The sequence below is a fragment of the Rhinolophus hipposideros genome, assembly GCF_964194185.1.
Source record: "Rhinolophus hipposideros genome assembly, chromosome: 11".
NCBI classification, from domain to species: Eukaryota; Metazoa; Chordata; class Mammalia; order Chiroptera; family Rhinolophidae; genus Rhinolophus; species Rhinolophus hipposideros.
This window is the reverse complement of record NC_138057.1, coordinates 67,490,648-67,509,197: the sequence shown is the minus strand read 5'-3', so window position 1 is coordinate 67,509,197 and position 18,550 is coordinate 67,490,648. Positions and strand designations below refer to the sequence as shown.

Here is an 18,550-nt window from a genome sequence, read left to right as displayed (position 1 = left end):
AGACAGAGAAATGCCCCTCCCAAAACAACAACAACAACAACAACAAAACAGGGGCATCGGAGCCTGTTCGACTTAAGCAAACAAACGCAAGAGCAAAACACACTGCTGTGCACACACCGGTTTTGTGTTTCCAGAAAGTAAGAGGGAAGGTTCCCTCTCAGGAGGTGGAAAATTGGCCCTCTGTGAGTTTGAAGATGCAAGCTGAGCTGTGATCAATTTAGGGAAATATGGTTTACTAAAACAAAATGTACTGGTGTCTGTCCTCTGAACCCTCCCTCACACCCGCACCACTTTGTTTCCTAACCTGGAAGGGCATCTGATCGAGAGCGCAGAGGCTGTTCTGAGTGGTGAGTGTCACCAGTGGACGAAGAAAGGCAAATGAGAGTGCTGACTATGCAAAACCCCGGGTGGAAAAAACCCAACTGCCTCCCGTGGAGGCCCTCGAAAGGGCACCAAGTGCTCCCATCTGTCCAGGGAGCTAGAGATGGAAACACACATCTAGGAAAGGGGTGAGAGAGGGACCGTTTAAGATCCCGGCAAGCTGGGGGACCTCTCTGGCTGTCCCCCAAAAAAGGTTCCAATTTGCATCTGTAAACTGAGAGATCCCGTGTGCTGTGGCAAGAGTCTCGGGCAGGAGGGAGTTTGTTCCACCCCTTACATTGCTCAGTATGGCCCTGAGCGTGTTAGGGCACCCTCCTCCCCTTACACATGGGTGAACCACTCAGTAAGCCCCACCCAGGGATCCCAGACATAGCTTTGCTTTTTCTTGGAAAGGTATAAACCTCAGTGTGGTATGCTGCCTATCTCGAGGAAATGGATACATTAGCATTTAATACGTGCAGGGCTTTCAGAGTAAAGAAACTCTTTTAAAAAGGAAATCTGGCCGGACGGAACTAAAAGGGCTCTTGGTAGTAAAGAGTGATTAGGTCTTCTCTAACTCCCATGCCAGTCCTGGGGATCTAGTGAGGGGACTAAGGCTCAGGAGGGGGCCGGGAATTAAGGGCTATATATGGAAGAGGTCAGAAGATTTCCTGGAGATGGAAATTCCCCAAACAACCGCCACTGTTGTTTGGAGAGTTCACTCAGTGCAGGGCACTACTCTAAAGGGCTGACTATGCATTATTTCATTGAATCCTCTAAGCCCCCAATGCTGTAGACTGTGTTACTTTTAACTCCGATTTTACAGAGCAGGAAACTGCCCCTTTTGATAAAGGAAGAGACTTGTTCAAGGTCACAGAACTGTGGAGGATCTTGATTCAAATATGCTCTGACTGTTTCCAAAGCTTACAGTCTTATGTACTTGCTGGACGGTTCTGATCCTCCAGTGCTTCTCACAGGCCACTGCTCTGAGCTCCTTATTCACATCACCGACAGGGGCCACAAGCAGTTCTTCTCCTGTTCTCCATTCACCCCTCTATTCTGCTCTCAAAGAGCAAAGTCACATATGCGCAAGGGTCACCGGTGGGACCTGTGAGTCAAGGTGGGCTTTGTTCAGAAGAAAAGTATGAAGGAAACCCAGACTGATTCCAAGAGAATGGGACCGGTGGACAAGTGGGGCTGGATGTGTGTGTTCGCGCATCTACACTCACGCAGGCCTGTGGGCTGGAGATAGTTGAAAAATCTAGGAACTTCGACCAAATTGGCATACCACCCATTATGACCAATCCCAACACAGCCTGGGATTGTTCCATGAGGAAATATGTCCTGTAACACAGTTAGACATTTGGGTTGTTTTCAAAATAAACTAGTGTGCAAGCTCAATGAGCTTGATATAAGTTATGGGGCCTTTATTTAAAAATGCCAATTCTGTGGCCAGTCCTTAAAAAAATAATAATAGAGTTAGTATTTTAAGAATGAAAGTCATCTGGATAAATGCTCTCAGTGTGTGTACTGGTTTTATCCAGGCCTCCGTTACGAGGCTGCAGGAAGGCATCTCTGAAAAACAGTGCCGACAAGGAGGAATCCACGTGTGCACTCCAGAAGGGAGGGCGCGTTTCTCCAGCACCTACTGTGTGCCAGACCCTGTGCCACTTAAGTTTCCTGTCGTGTCCCAGGAGAGCTGTTCTCACCCAATTTTTATAGATGACAAACCAGTGACTTTTATTGAGGAATGGGCCAAGGTCAGTCAGCAAACGAACAGTGGAGGCAAGATTCAACCCCTGGTCAGTCTCCACCACACATCATTTTTCTACGATACCAGGCCTGACTCCCGTTATTGTTTTAATGACTATTAGTCACGTTAAATAAACTCTGATATTCTGATTGTAAAGTTCCAAGCTATTTTTCTTACATGATTACTGGAAAAGAATGAATAAAGTTCCTGAAAAAAATATATAACAATGCCCTCTTTCATCTGCATGCTGGTTAACTCTTCCCAGAACTCTTTCTGGGATATTATTTTATGTGACCTTCAAGGCGGTGTGACCCAGGCGGTCAGATATTATTATTATTCCCTTTTGGAAGATATGGAAATGGACGTACAGGCAGATCCACAGACTCGCCCAAGATTGCATAGCTAAGAAACTACCGAGCCATAACTAGAATCCATTTTCCCTGCATGACGTCCCAGTCATGCTCATCCCTTTCTCATACTTTCCCTACATAGCCCCCAATCCCTTTGCTCTTACCCACCTCTTTTCTATCACTACGAAGCCAACTAATGCTGCAAGACTGTATACCTTCTCTACCAGAAAACCTTTCCTAATTTCTCCAAAGCACAGGGAGTCTGCCTTTTTGTGGAGTGCAGGGAAGCTTTATTATCTGTGTGATTCATTTGTAAATTAATCATCTTGCCCGGTCTTGAATGACAAGTAAGCAAAGGTCATTAAACCACAGCTTACAAGCACTATCAGGACAGAGACTAATTCTAAGATCCCAAGGGCATTGATCACAGTGCCTCGGATACTGAAGTATCTTAACAGAATAGGGGTGATGGGTAAGACCACGACCATACTAAGTAGAATTTGTCCACGCTTCATATGGCCAGCTTGTAAGATACCAGGACAAAATAGAGGGGCTGAAATGCCTTGGGACTACAACATGAGACTCTGGGTCTGGCTCTCAGCTCACCCCACTGTTGGTGTGAGGCCTGGGTCAGTGTTTGCCTCTCTTGGGAGCCCAGTCTCCTTATCCACAGCAAGAGGGGGTTGGACCACTCCAGTGCTCCTTTCAGCTCAGAGTCCCTGATTCTACACACCTTTTCAAGATTTGAGGTATCGTGGGTGAAAGAAACATGTGTTCCCTGAAATCACCCCAGAAAAGAACTGAGAGATCCCAGTGAATGAAGGTGAACCATTGAATGGAGTCTGATAAGGGGCAGGGGAAGAGGCTGAAGGGAAAACTACAGCAGCCCGCAGAGGGGCCAGGGAGCCTGCCTCATCGTACCCTTGCCAAAGACTTCCAGGGATGTCAACGAGGGTCCAATCAATCAGTCCATCAATCAATCAGTCAATCAATCAAAACATGGCAATGGGAATACCCTTGTTGCATTAAAAATAATACTAAAGCGAAGACAAAGAAAATGTTTCCCTATGAGCCAATAGTATGTAAGGGGAGTCTCTTTTTTTCCATCTGCCCCATTCCACATGCATAGATATTCATGGACAAAGGTGAAATACACCTAATGGTGCCAGTGCTGGCAGACTGGGGCGGGGGAAGGTCCAAACAGGAAGTTGGTGGGTTTTATTGCAACATCTTCTTGCAGTGGGGTACATACACACTAAAATGCCAAATGCCCCGCGGTTGCCTGCTTCTGGGGATTTCTATTAGTACCCAGGTTTTCCATTTTATTTATAAAAAGGCATGTGAAGCACATTCTGACTTATTTGGAGACATCGCTGACAGCTGCAGATGAAGTTCTGCCTACCTGGCTCATCTCCACCACAGTAGAGAATGGCCAAAGAGCATCGGAATGTCTGTTTCTGACTGACCAGTCTGATGGAAAGACTATTACTGCTCACACAGACCGTTCCTCCTGGCTGACACAAGGGTCCTTTCACATCGGTGATTGCAATGGCCTCTTTACTTGTCTGTCTTTATCCACAAGATGCTGAGCTCCAAATGGGCAGGGACTGGGCTGGCACAGAGGGAGCGTTCAACAAATATTTACTGAGAGAAGGAAAAAAGAAAGGGAGGCAGGGAGGGAGGAAAGAAGGAAATGAAGGAAGAAAGGAGGAAATAAGAAAAGAAGGAAATAAAGTAAGGGAGAGAGGCAAGGAGGAAGGGTTTAGCCTGATACTAGAGTTTTCCATGGGATGAACCACACCTTCCTCTGCCTCTGGTCTGCACCCAGCCATGCTGAGGGACTCTGTATTCTCCAAGCCCTTCCTCACCTCCCCCTCCCCCTCCCCCTCCTCATGAGGTACCTTCTGCATGGACTGTCTTTCTCTGTGTTCGAGACATGTTCCGTTTGCTTACCCATATCCACTGCCCACCCCTCTCCACCCTGCACTGTGATCTTGAGAGGCTGGCCTCTTTGAGTTGCATAAACAGGTTCCTTTGGCTTGTGGTTACCAGTCTGGTTCCCCAATGGGAAGCACGGGCAGGAGACTAGAAGGCAGGGATAAGTGCTGTATAGAATTTAATCTTCTGGCTCCCTGCTGACCAGTGGGTCATAGATTGGCTACTCCTCTCTACTGAGAGTCACAGGTGCCAGGAAGCCACTCTCCACATAGCCACTCTCTTGGGGTTCCATAACCACTTCCCCACTCTTGCCTCTACAGGCCAAGGATAGAAATGGCTCCCCTAGATTGCTGACCCTGGCCTTGCCGGTTGTCCTAAACCCTGCCTACACTGTTGCAAATAGCTTCTCCTTCAAGATAGCCCCTCCTTCAGGTCTCCTTAATTGTGCTTTCCAAATGTGCCATCTGTTTCCCGCCTGGACCCTCACTGGTACAGACTGCGTCTCTGTCTCTCAATGCACTGCCAGTTCCGCGACACCTACTTAGATCACGCCTGTTCCAGCCAACTTACCTTGTTATCCCAGAAGAATAAATCTCTGCTTTCTAGGTCTCCTGACCCACTGTGTGCCACTAAAACCACAGATCAGAGTTTCTTATGTTTGAATATGACTCCCTTACTTAAGTGGAAGGCCCCTCAACGGTGAGCAAAGTGTCCCACTCATTTCAACACCCCCAGTAAATAGCAGGGAGGTTGGCAGGGGTAGACGTGCCCAATAAATGCCCATTAAACAGGACAGAAACAGTCACCATTTGGTTTCCTCAAATGATTTGGAACAAGATATTGTCAAAAAGTTGGGCTGTGTACTGCTTTCTTCCAAGTCCATCAAGGCTGCCTTTTCCACCACTGCTGTAACCCTGGCTATAACCTCATGGTGCATGCCTCAGGTGAGGGGAGCTCACTTCCCTACAGAGAAGCACTCCCCCGGAAGGACCATTCTGATTAGGGATGACATTATCTGTTACTCAATTCAAAGCTGCCTCCGGTCATTGCCACACACCGGTTCCAGCCACAGCTTAGAAACCATATTGAATAACTCTGCCCCCTTTTCCACAGGACATGCTTTCTGATACTTGGAAGTGCATGTGGTCACAGCCCTGTGAGAATTTTCTCACCCAGCCAAACATTTTCAAATGATTATCTGATAAGTCTCCCGGCCCCCTCACTGTTTGTCCCAGCCCCACTCTCGGTGCACACCTCAATTCGCTATCTTTATTACAGCCTCTTAATCACTGCCAATGTAGCTCTAATATAATAGTACTTCAATGGCTCACAGAAAGATTCTCTTCGTAAATCACTTATGCAGGACTTCATAATCTCAAGCTCTTGAGGACAACAGGCAAAGAATAGAGCGAGGACAGAATGTGAGGGGTAGGTACCGGTGGCCTGCAAGGAGGCCAGGGCAGCGCTGGGAAGCTGTGCCACAGCGGACAAGCAGGATGCAGAAATCGAGAGCACCCCTAACCCTAGTGTGACCCTAAGGGACTGGGTGAGATTTGTCCGCAGTGTCCCTCTAGGGAAGGGAAGGTTTTTGGACCCAGTGATCTCCAAAGATGTTTCTAGGTCTGACATTTGATACCACTTTGATCTGCAGTCTTAGATCTGCTGGGGCTGGGTGCTCTCCTACAACATAGGAATTCTTGAGAACATGGACTAAAGAGCCCAAGGTTTATTAGACAAAGAATGAGTTTAAACGAGTTCAAAGAAATGGCACTTCTCTGAGGGCATCTGTCAATGTGCCTAGCTGCATTACTGGTGGATCTTATTTTACTCAGGACACTTTTATAGAACTCTGACACTGCTTCACCACGTTCATGGTATTTCATTTTAGAGCCATTCATTTTTGCTGTATATTATAAAGGTGTTGGTTTGCAACATTTAGGGGGAGGGGGAAACCTGGTACTTCACCAGAGATTGAAAACGAGTAATTTAAATATTATCTTTACCGCCTTTCCCCATTAAAAAAGAAAAAGAGAGAGAATGGAGAGAGACAAAGAAAGAGCGAGACAAACACCCTGGGTGACCGTTAAGTTTAGCTCTTTATTAAAGATCACCTAGATAATGTTAATCGAATGGTCACTGCTTCTATCCCAGGTGCCTCTCTTCTTTCCTTTTTTCTCTCATTTCTTCCTCCCTCCTCCACTTCATCCCCCTCCTTTTTTTTTTCTTTCAATTCAAAAAGCAAATACTTCTCTACAAAGTTCCACAGGTTCCTCTCTGCACACAGGAGAGCTGATGCTGCCAGAATGCTGTCACCCCCAGCCCCGTGAGGAGATGACACGTTGCCCAGTGGGGCTCACCCAGGGCACACGACTTTCCCAGCCAGCAAACAAACAGGCCCTGGCGTGAGTGGTCACAGCGCTGGCCCAGGGCCACTCACAGACATTCTGGGCATGCAGTCCCATGACTTAGAAAAGAGGGAGGCCACTGGAGCCTGCCAGCTCTGTCTGCTGATTGTGAGGTATCTCGCATCTGGGGCCCTCAGCCCCTCCACATCAGCACAGCGCCCTGCCCCAAAGGCCAGCTGCCCTCGGTCCTGACCCAATCATACTCAGCAGTTTCCCCCCATGGCTTTACGAAAGCCACCCTGACTGTCACTCCTGTCCTTTAAGTCTGCCTCTTATTGTGCCTTCAACTTAAAAATACCCTCCTTCAGTGAGAGCTTTGGAGTCAACAGACCTGGGTTCAAATCTGAGCTCTCCATTTGTTAGCTGAGTGACCTTAGGTAAATCCCTTCATCATTCTGAATCCTGCATTTCCTTCAGCAAAATAGAAGTCCGGGTACCCACCTTCCTGGCACTTGGTAGGTACTGAATAAACACGTGTGGCATGAATGAATGGATGAATGAATGAATGACAAATGGGTGAATGACTTCCAGCCATTCATCCTCTGCCATGCCCACTCTGCGTGGGCACATAGGTAACTGCTGGGAGTCTAGTTCAGCAGAACACATACGAGTGCTGCATTAACCTCAGAAGACCTGCATTTGTGACTTAACCGAATGACTTTCCTGACCCATGACCTTGGTGGAGTCATTTTACTCTCGAAGGCCCTCTGTTTCCCTGTCCATCAAATGCAAATATTAACCCCTATCTTGTCTTTGTGCCAAATTCTGTCAAAGCCCAAATGAGATTAGAGATGAAAGGGCACTGTGACCTGGAAGAAACTGGCCACACACCAAGGCTTCTTCCCACATGGGCTGTTCATGTGTCTGAGCCAAGGTGAGAGTCCAGGGGCCCGCCTGGTGCCAGGAAGCTGAGCTGACGTGCTTTCTGGCTTGCTGCCAGGTACGACATTCTCTTGCCAGCATCGTCATTCCTTTGCACATAGGTATTTTGTCTGTGCAGGGGAGGCCCTTGCTCTTTTGAAAGAGACATAAAGAGAAGAGTCAGCAGAAAACCTGCAGAGGTCTGCAAATGTGCCCAGGCTATCAGCAAATCCAGGGTCCGATGTGTTGGACAGAATGGAAAAGTTCAGTGTTAATCTGGGACATCAGAAAAGTGGATGTGAACTGTCTCTCTGGCTCAGAAGTCGTTCCTCCAGGTCCCACATCGAATATACATCACCCACAGGTCCCCCCTTGGAGCTCCTGGTTAGAGTTGACAACACAAGGCAGAGGCTACGAGATACATTAGACAGAAGACCCCCCTTTATACCCTCTTCTCAGCAGGAGACAAGAAGCTCCTCTGCCTCCAGGGTCTTCCATTCTTCCCCAACCCAATCTCTGATGTCCAGATTGTACCGAAACCTCCCCCGAGGTACTCAAACTGCAATTCAGTCTTTTTTTCAGTCAAATTGCAATTCAGTCTTTGATCTCCCATGGCACTCCCTTTACACAGCACACACTACCTTTCATTATACAAATAATGACAAATACGCTTATTGACAATTAATTATCTGCTAGCCACTATGAGAGAGACTGTGCTTTATATGCCTTCTCTCACTCTCAACCCTCAGAGCAGCTTGACAAAACGGGTACCCTGATTATCACTATTTTACACATGAGAAATAGCGTCTAAGAGGTCACAAAGTGAGGAAATAGGATCGCTGAGAGCTGAAGCCAGGCTGTCTCATCCCAGGTGACCCCAGCTTTACCTGCACTGCCTAACAGACCACATTGCTTCATCCAGTATGGTAGGCGCTAGCCCCATGCGGCCACTGTGTACTTGAATTGGGGCTAGAGTGGCTCAGAAACTGGATTTTAAATTGTATTTAATCTCAACTAATTTTAATGTACACAGTGAACCATGGCTAGGGACTATATATTGGATAGCACAACTCTGACCCACGCTACCACATGCATTGCAACAGCTACTTGTACTCTGCTCCTGTCACCCAATTTAGACTCTGAGGTCTTCGAGAAAACAGGGTTCTGAGTTTTCCTTCTCAGCTCAGCGTTGGCACTCAATTAAACATGTTTGTGATGAATTATGCTTGCATATGGTCCCCATGAGTACGTGAGTAACAGACTGGCCTCAGTCACGAAGCCACTGTGTAAACTGGGAAATTCCCGAAACCCTTAGGGGCCTCAGGTGACTTGCCTATACAATGGGGGACAAGTTCAGCTCTGAACAGGGCATCATCCGCGCAGCAGGCCTTACCTGTGTGGAGAGTCGGGGTCGAAGCAAGTCTTGGTGACGTCGGTGATGTCCGGGTCACAGCACTCTCCGCCATCGAAGTTGAAGCGTTCGTAGTTGCAGTCCATGTCGCACACCCCATTCTGCTGTTTGTTCATGAAGGCGGGGTGGCGCAGATGGCGGCAGTCCCCACCGTCGTGGCCGGTCAGCGTGTGGTTGCACTCGGGGTCACAGTTCTCGTCCCCGATCTTGCCGATGTCACAGTTGGCCAGGATGAGGCGGCGACGCAGAGAGGAGTTGTTGACCTCCAGCACCTCCAGCTCCCAGGAGATGTTGTAGTGCTTGAAGGCCTCGGCCAGCTGCCGGTGCTGCATGTCGATCTGCTGGCGGCTCACGGTGGGGTTCTCGTGGCCGTCGTCGTGCAGGTTGACCACGCGGTAACGCACCACCTTGGGCCGGCGGAAACGCGGCAGCTGGTTGTAGCTGGCGATGACTTCTGCGTTGTCACACAGCGTCTGCCCACACAGAGGAGGCTCCAGGCTCGTGTCCAGCAGGAAGCTGTGGGCCGCGCTGAATTCCACTTGAGGGCTGTTACCATCCTTCATGGGGGACCAGGTGCGCTTCACATTGTCCCAGTTCTCCTGGAGGAGGAGCTGAGGTAGAGGAGCGTGGAGGCCATGTGTCTCCATGTCCAGCAGCACCTCCCGCTGCGTCCTGGCCACCTTCCACAGACTGAAGCGCTCAATGTAGCCCCGGTAGTTGTGAGTCAGGGTGCTGCCTCCCAGCATGAGCACCTTGCACTTCTGGGTCAGCGGGCTGAAGATGCCACCCACCTGCTCCCCAGACGTGGCCACCTGGGCACCATTCACATAGAGCTTCATCAGCCGCCCATCATAGGTGGCAGCTAGGTATACCCACTGGCCTGGCAGGTAGCTGCGGTGGGCACTGATTGTGGTCACTTGCCGGGCCCGGTCTGTCTTCAATGAGAAGAAGTAGCGTGGGTCTCTGTTGCCTTGGTCACTGACGGTGTGAATGCCCACGACCCATCCTCGGTCACGAGAGGTATAAGAACACTTGTCATACAGCCCTATATGGCCCCAAAAGAGAAAGATGAATAAATAAAGGATGGGAGAAGAGGGGTAAATTATTTCTCTCCAATAAATTTCTACCAGGATGTCTAGACCAAAGTCTTCAAACTGTGCTCTATGGGATCCTGGCAGTTACTGAAGGGGCCTCTGGGACCACCCTGAGGGCAAGGCGAAGGCTAGAGGACCTGAGGGGACAGGTGAGTTGGGTTTGCGGGGAGGGGGTTCTTACCACAACTGTAACCCAAGCAGTTTCACTTTTATTTGCTTTGAATATGGAGCATAGAAAAACAAGTTGTTGTTTGAAGAATGAGTACTTGAGCTACACAAAATACCACCACCACCAATGATGATAATTGAAATCTGAAAACCTTTGATTTTGCAAAGCTGTGAAATGGGGAAGAAGACTTTCTAATTAAGGGGGTATTTTAAGCATAAGATGATATAGATGAGAGAGAAACAGGGAGATAGCAATGAATAGAAGATGTCCCTTTAGCAGAATCATAACTTTGAGTGTACATGAGCCGTCAGGAGTCATCAGATGATCAGTGGTGGTGACTCGTGGGGAAAGTTGGCCTGAAGAAGTGAGCATCAAGCAAAGCTAACCCTCTGTCTCTAAAAGGAGTCCTGGCGAGCCTTGACAGTCAGTCCCAAAGTAAGGCAGGCATGCTTAATATCTGAGCTGGAAAGGTTTTTAAAGATCACCGCTTTCAACTCCTTCCCTTGACAAGTGAGAGACTTGAGATCCAGAGAATGGAAGGCATTTGTCAGGTGACAAAGTCATTGACAAATTTCCTGAGACCCAGTTCAGTTTGTTTTTCTTGAACACTAAAGCTAATATTAAAAAAAGAGAAAACACACACACACACACACACACACACACACACACAAACCCAGTAGTCTCTTAACATAAACAGATGGTGGGGACTCCTGCCTAACAGCTAATAATAAGTAAAAACTACCAAACAACTAATGGCAGGTCAAGCATTGTGCCAAGGTCTGTGTGTGCATTAATTCATTTAATCCGTGTAACATCCCCGAGGTGGTGGCATTACGTTTACAGGGGAGGAAATGAAAATTAAAGGAGGTAAAGAGATGGGTTTCAGGCCAACTGGTTGGTGAGTGGTTCTGGATCCATCACACCCTCGTATTCACTGGGTGAACCGCACTAACTCTGCACTAACTCTACACATTACCCTCTCCCTCATCAGTACCGCCAGGGATCAGGATTACACCATCTGCCTGGGGGCGTCACAAGTTGTAGTTGGGTGTTTGGGAAAGTTCCAAGCCAGACTTCTCTACACTTACTCTGGGAGCCCCAGGAAGTCACTTAGCAGATTCTCTTTGGATCCAATTACCTTTACACTCACCAACCCCTATTCCCCAGCCTTTGTGGAATATACCCAGTGTCCTTGGTACAGACAGGCTGTTGGACGGGGAAGAGGACTTTCTAATTAAGAGTGTATTTTAACTGTCAGGTGGGAGGAGAAGGAGAGGAATATGAGAACGAATAAAAGACGCTCATTTACAAGGACGGCCCCTACTTTCAGCTGGAGAATTGTCCTCACCGTAACTTTGAATGTGAGTCTGCCATTAGCGCTCATCAAATGATCATGGAGAGCTTCCAGAAAAATCAATAGAGGAGGCCCATATAGTCTTTACTCCTTTGTGGGCACCAGGGCCCCGGAATTTGTGTCAATCTCTCCGTTAGCAGCTGACGTGGAGGGCAGTTTGGGTCGGGCACTTAAGTCTGCCTGCACTTCTCTTCCCACTCCCAGGCCAACAGTCCTCCATGAAATGGCCAGAGTATCCTCATAAAATCAACCTGTTCTCACGGTCTGGGCAACCTGGGGAAGCTCCAAGTACCTCTTCTGGGCCTGGGTTCTCCACCATGTGGCAAAGAAGGGGATTGAATGAAGTTCCCCTCACATGCTCCATCCAAGTGTGCTTTTCTGTGATTCCAGGTTTCCCAACAGCTAAAACAGAAACCACCTCTTCCAAGAATCTCCCCCTGATCATTCTCTTCTCTGTAAGGAATGATCATTCTCTTCTCTGAATTCATTTCACTTTTAGGAAACTGGACACTTGCTCTCTGGTTTTAGAGTCATGCCGCTCCACCCCCTCCCACCCCAGACTGGATGCTTTCTGACAGTGATGGCCCGTCTGAGTCATCTGTACCCTGTGTCGCAGCTTGCTCCATGACTTACCTACAGCAGGCACTCAGTGTCTCATGAAGGAGCCTATGAGTTATTCTAAATAGAGTGAGAGTAGAGAGGACAAACAGAATCAGGGGCACTGATTTTTGTCTTCACGGCTAACGAACAGAGAGAATCAGAAGGCAGAGTGTGTTCTTGATAGGGTAGAAAGTGCAGGGTCTCTGGACTCAAGGTCATCCTCATGAAGACAATCACTAGCTATATATCTGGGGCAAATCACTTCACTTCTGTGGATTTTAATTCCCTCATCTGTATCTCTCTTTAAGTTGTCATACTTAAAAGACATAGCAGTGTGGCTCTTGGCACACAGTCTGGCTCTCCAAATGGAAGTTCATTTTTAAGATGCTGGAGGATCTGGGAGTGAGGTCAAGCATGAAAAATAGAAAACGACAAGAAGCAGAAAACAGGCCAGAGAGAGAAGGCATCTTGACCAATACATCAAGAGCAGGTAAGACGAAGGCTCGGAAATGCACCAGTCCTCCTCCCACTGCAAACCTTACTTAGAAATCATAAATTCCCATGGGCTGAGCTGCTAGTGGGAGACTGTGCATAAAAACTACCTCCCCAGTGACGTTTCCAAAGCCAAATTTTTGACTCCAGATTTGGACCGAGTTACCTACCCACTATGAGAATCAAGGAGAACAATGGTTCCTGGAGCTGATACTCTTGTGCCCCCCACCACCCCACCTCTCAACTCACCTTCTCTTCCTTTCCTGGCTAACCCTCCTATCCCCATACACTTAAGCAGACAATTCTTCTAATGAGGAAATTAACATCAGAACTAGGATTATCTCTCTCTCTCCCTCCCCTTCTCCCTCCCCCTCCCCCCTCCCCCTCCCTCCCCCCTCCTTCTCCCCCTCTCCCTCCCTCTCCCTCTCCCTTTCCCTCTCTCCCTCTGCAGGTTTTTATTTTGCCAGGGGCTCCCAGTCCCTGGTTTTCCTGTTGCCTTTGGAAGGTGGCTAGCTGGGTTAGCAAGGTAAAATGTTTACACATCTGTAGGGTGCCGTCAGTTCAGAACCTTCCTGGGGCTGGGGACCCTGGCTCAGGCCACCTCTGTCTGCAGTCAAGAGAGAAGAAGGAAACAGTGAGGAAAGGCCAGACTCCGCACCACTGAGCAGGGGACTAAGAGGTGATTTAGCCCCAGGAGGCAGAGAGGAAGGGCAAAGAGAGGGTTTGCAGTGGAACCAAGAGGAAACCCATTAAGGGAAATGAGAGCCTTGAAGCAGTCACTTCAGAAGTTCAGAGGGAAATATTTACCTGGAGTGTAAGTGGCGAAAGGAAATCACTGAACTTTAGTAGGGATGGGGTGAGGCATAGAATGGTGACGGGGACCTATGGGTACACCGCTGTATCACCAGCCCAGACCCGGGGACGTGGAACCATATACCTGGGCTCAGCTTGCCACATGAACTTGCCTAGGACAAGCCACAGCACCCCTTGTGCTGTGGGGCTCATTTCCCTTCTCTGAAAAAGGAGGGGTCCGGGTTAAACGATTCCCCACTACAATCTAAGAGGTCTTTTATTCTCTGTTAGAACGGTTCCTTCTACGCAGGAGGTGCTCCCAAATATGTTGATTGGATCGGATGCCTCGTGTCATTCCCGACTCTGGCATGCTTAGGTCCCCTCTTCCTGTGTCTCTGGAGGACATGGGTCTATTCCGAACACCTCCACCCCGTCTGTCCCCATGGTTGTCCAGGAAGATGGAGACATAGTGGAAGAAACAGTGACAGTAGGTCTGAAGTGAGCACCATCTGTGTGGTACCAGAGGTGGATCCCAGGGGACGTATCCCCACCTGGCAAGATGGAAGGCCTCAGGCAATCCTGCACACGTCTCCATCTAATTAGCACAAGGCTGCCTCCAGGCTGTAAGTACATGGAGGCAGACAGCGCAAGTGGGAGAGAGCCCGTTCCCAGGCCCATGTGAGGTGTCTGGGCCTGTTGTACAGATGGAGTGTGGAGGCTGGGCCAGGGAAGGGGCTTGTCCTGGCTGCATGGTAAGCACCGGTCACTCGGACCCTGGTCAGCTGGCCTTTTAACACGTCCCTACCTTCCTGCAGGTAGGCTTGCTGTGAAAAGGGCTTCCTCTCCACACCCTTAAGCTTGATGTTTATTGTCATTGCCTCTTTTTCTTCTCGTCTACTCACTACACTTCACCCCAGAGGTGAAGAGCATGTATGAAGCAGGCAAGTTTGATGGCAGAAGGCTAATGGGGCGTCTCCCGAAACTTTGGCCAGGACTAGACTGGGAGAACCTCCAGGCTGTGGGGGTACCCTGTAAGGATCACTTTAAACAGTTCTCTAGGACAGTTTTCTCTGGCCACTCCATTCCACCCCAGGTACAGACAAATCTTTCTCTCACATATTCACCCTGCTTGCTCCTCCCTGTCCGAAAATCCACCACTTCTGTACATACAACATCTGGGTTTCCCATCTATGTGTCCATTTGGTTCCTTTCAAAATGCCTAGCGTCCAATGCAGAGCCCGGTACCTTGTAGGTGCCCCACAGAGTTTGTTATTAAAAGAAAAAATAAAGGAAGGGAGGGAGGGAGAGACACTTCTCTATTGCTGTCTTCTTTAAAAAGCATGTGGCCCTTTATTTAGAACTTGCCAGGTACCGTGTGCTCTGCATTAATCCTCTTCCTCAATCTTCACGACAAAATTGTCAGTATTGACCATTCTTCAGAGAAAACTAAGGCTCAGGAAGGGAAAGAGGCTTATCCAAGGCAGCACAGCCCAGAATGCAGGCCTGCAGGATTCCCAGCCTGAATCACATCACTGCGTGAAGTGCCAAGTGGGGGCCATTTGAAGGCATAGCCCCTCCAAAAATATTTCCGTAAGTCCCACAGCACCAATGCAAGCAAAGTAAACAGAACTACAAGCCGGGAGGCTGCTGCCCATGCCATTCTTCTGCCTGAGCCTAAAACACTAAGAATCAATGGTTCTTTATGACTCGTGTTTAATCTGTTCTACTTGGTTCACCCCACTTCACAGGGACCCAGGATTGGGCCTGTTGTCTCCCTGGAGTTGGGAATACCTCTCTGAGCTCATGCTTCAACGTCTGGACTTCCACTGCGAGATTCTTTGCCTGTTGGTTTCAGACCCAAGTTTTTGTTTTTCGGTTTTTCTTCAAGGTTGCTGTCACTCCGCTGCCTCCCTTCAGTTTTCCATTTGTTAGGAGCTGAATCGTGTCTTCCCCAAATTCTTATGTTGAAGTTCTAACCCCTAGCACCTCAGAATGTTACCTCATTAGAAGATAGGGTCGTTACAGAAGTCATCAAGCTAAAATGGTTCCCCAGGGTAAGCCCTAATCCAATATGATTGGTGTCCTTATAAAAAGAGAACATTAGGACACAGACACGTACAGAAGGAAAACCATGGGAAGACACAGGGAATGCAGCTATCTACATGCCAAGGACATTGGCCTCAGAGAAATAAATCATGAGAAAATAAATCTCTGCTATTTAAGCCACCTCGTCTGTGGTACTCTGTTATAATAACTCTAAAAAACCGTAATACTATAATTCACCAAGTTTTCTAAGCTCTCCCACCAAAATTTCTCCAATATCTATCCCATCTTCCACTGCTTTGTACCCAGTTCAGAATCCTTCTGAAGGTATATTAGGAAGATACAAAAATTGGTGGTGTGGTCACCAAACATGGGAAATGTTCCTCCAGGAGAGGGGTGCTTCTGAGTTTCAGCTGAAATGTGCATTTCTGAAACACCTGCTGTGTGCTGAGCAGGTATATAGCTGCTTCTAATTTGTCACATATAACCCTCATAGCAATCTTGTATCATAGGTGCTATTTACAGATGAGAAAACTGAGACTCAGAGAGGTGAAATCAGCTGCCCAAGGTCACACAGCACTAAGCAGTAGGACAAACTGGAATTCAAGACTTCCTAATGTCAGGTTCAGTTTCCCCCTCAGACAAGCGGGGCCTCAACTATGCCTCTATCCTGTGTTTTCTTTTTTTTCTTCCCTTGAATGTTTTTCCCAGGCTGGTTGAAACTCAACGCAAAAATTAGCTCTGATAACATTTGGCTTTCTTTCATCACTGTCTAGGGAGGAGAATTAGCAAAGGATGACAATTTACATCAAGGTCCTATTATTATTTGTTTTTCTTTCATTGGGAGAGTGGAGGTGGGAGGAGAGAAAAACTCCACCCGGGTCATTCCTGCCTGTGACAAAGTAGCATTTTCAAATAAATAATGATAATAACAATGAATGTTTGTTGAAAGTGTCTATGTAGCAATGTCTCCCCTAAGCACAGACATTTCATGTAATGCTCATGGTGCCTGACCCAGGGAAGGGGGCTGCCCTGATATTCCTTTGACAGACAAGGAAAACTGAGGTATAGCAAAATTAAATGCTTTCCCCCCCTAAGACCTCAGCTAGAGAATGGTGGAATCACCACCGGACTTGATCTAAAGCCAGAGCTCTCCTCCTGATGCTTTTTCATCTGCCTACCCCATGAGATAGGAGGGTTTACACCACGGTTCCCTTTCCTCTCATACTGCCTGTGACTCTGAGATCCCAGGCCCTTCTGTCATCCCAGCCCTGGTTCCCACTGTGGGAGATGGAAGGTCATGGAGGAGGGAGAGGGAAGAAAAGGTAGGCAGTTTTCAGGGCCTCCCCATTTTCAGGATGCCTACTAGCTGTGGTACATCTGCCAGGAGGATCCCAGCAGAGGTGAGAGGACGCAGGGATGAAAAAGGGGGAAACTTGATGTCAAACAATCTCGTTTCTTTCAGGAGGCTAAAAAAAGTCAAAAAGCTGAAGGTTTGGAGCTGGTCCCCTTTTCTTTGTTGTGTTTTGTTTTGTTTTCCTTTCCGTGATTTAATGGCTGGTATCAAAGCTACAGAGGAATGCTTGAGAGAGCAATATTACGGAAAAGCTTTTTATCTCTCCAGAGGAGAGTGATTAAAAACGGACATATTTGGGTTTACGTGTCCCTATGGTCCCCCCACACTTGGTGCAGTTGGGGGAGGGGATCACTAAAAATGGACCCCAGAAGACTCGGGAGGCCCCAGGCATTCAGAGGAAGGCTAGGATGTCACAGAGACAGGTACCTGAGTACCAGAGGGGACTGCTCCTCTGTGTCCTCATCCCTCCAGGGGACACCTTGGCTCAGACGACTGAGCTTAGGCTCAGTGGAAGGAGGAGGCTTGAAGTAAAATCATACCTGGCTAGAGTCTCATCCCAAACTATACTGAGTCCTGGGCACCCCTCTCTTCTGGTGTAAAAGAGCCTGGGAGTATCAAGAATGACTCTTTGGAGCTATTCACAAGATCAAGATCAGCTCAGGTGTCTCCTATGTGTTGACCATGCAAGTGGAAGGGTGGGGCCAGATTTTCTTTTGCAGGACTGCGTGGAGTAGAAAGAATCTCCACAGTGGCATGTGTGTCTGCTCTCTGCCTGTATTCTTTTTTCCCTGTCGGGAGCCATTTTTTTGAAAGTCCCATGACTACATGAATCCACTTGCCTTTTTTACTAGCTGTGTGACCCTGGATGAGTTCATTCAATTCCTTGAGACTCAGTTTTCCCACATGTACTCCAGGGATTAAAAAATCTTATCCTATAAAACTTCAATAGATCGTTTTTTCAGAGAGAAAAGGAGATAAACGTATGTCTCTTTCCTTGTAAAACTACTTAAGGCTATCCAGATGTAAGGCAAGGTTGACAAAAGTGTGCCTAATGGTTCCTAAAACCGACAAGCTTTATTAGTACACAGGACTTGTTACTGTGTTTTGGGATGGCAAAAGTGTTCTTGAGGGCTCAGTGTACAGCCGTGTTTCCTTCTGGCTCTTGGCTCCAGCCTGCCTTGTTTGCTTCCATGTAAGCAGGCTGTGTGGGACATGGAAAGGTCAGGGTCCTTATAGAAACAACAAAATGTGCTTTCAAATGCTGACGCTACCATTTCGCTAGCTATGTGACTTGGAACGTTGGGGCATCTCTACTAGTATTAGTCTTCACATCTGTAAAGTGGGGATGATACTATCTACCTCTGATGGCTGTAGGGAGAAACTAATGAGATGATGAACGAACCAGGATTTGGCACATGGTCACTGGCAATACAAACAAGTGTTAAAACATGTATACTGTGGAGTCTGAGCTGTGAGAATCCCAGCTCTGCCACTTGTTAGCTATGTAGCCTTGGGCAAAATCCCTTCACCTCCCTGATAGTTTTCAACTGTAAAACTGATAATAACAGTAC

At 48.0% G+C, this 18,550-nt stretch overlaps 1 protein-coding gene across 1 annotated transcript in view; it reads right to left on the bottom strand.

Moving 5' to 3' along the window:
* The window catches only part of PAPPA (pappalysin 1), a gene marked incomplete at its 5' end in the record, with an annotated part of 228,179 nt that overhangs the window by 186,915 nt on the left and 22,714 nt on the right, over positions 1 to 18,550 (bottom strand). Inside the window, one exon of the mRNA XM_081066643.1 lies at positions 9,061 to 10,123. Coding sequence (XP_080922769.1) covers positions 9,061 to 10,123 — 1,063 coding nt within the window. The remainder of the gene's footprint in view (positions 1 to 9,060; positions 10,124 to 18,550) is intronic.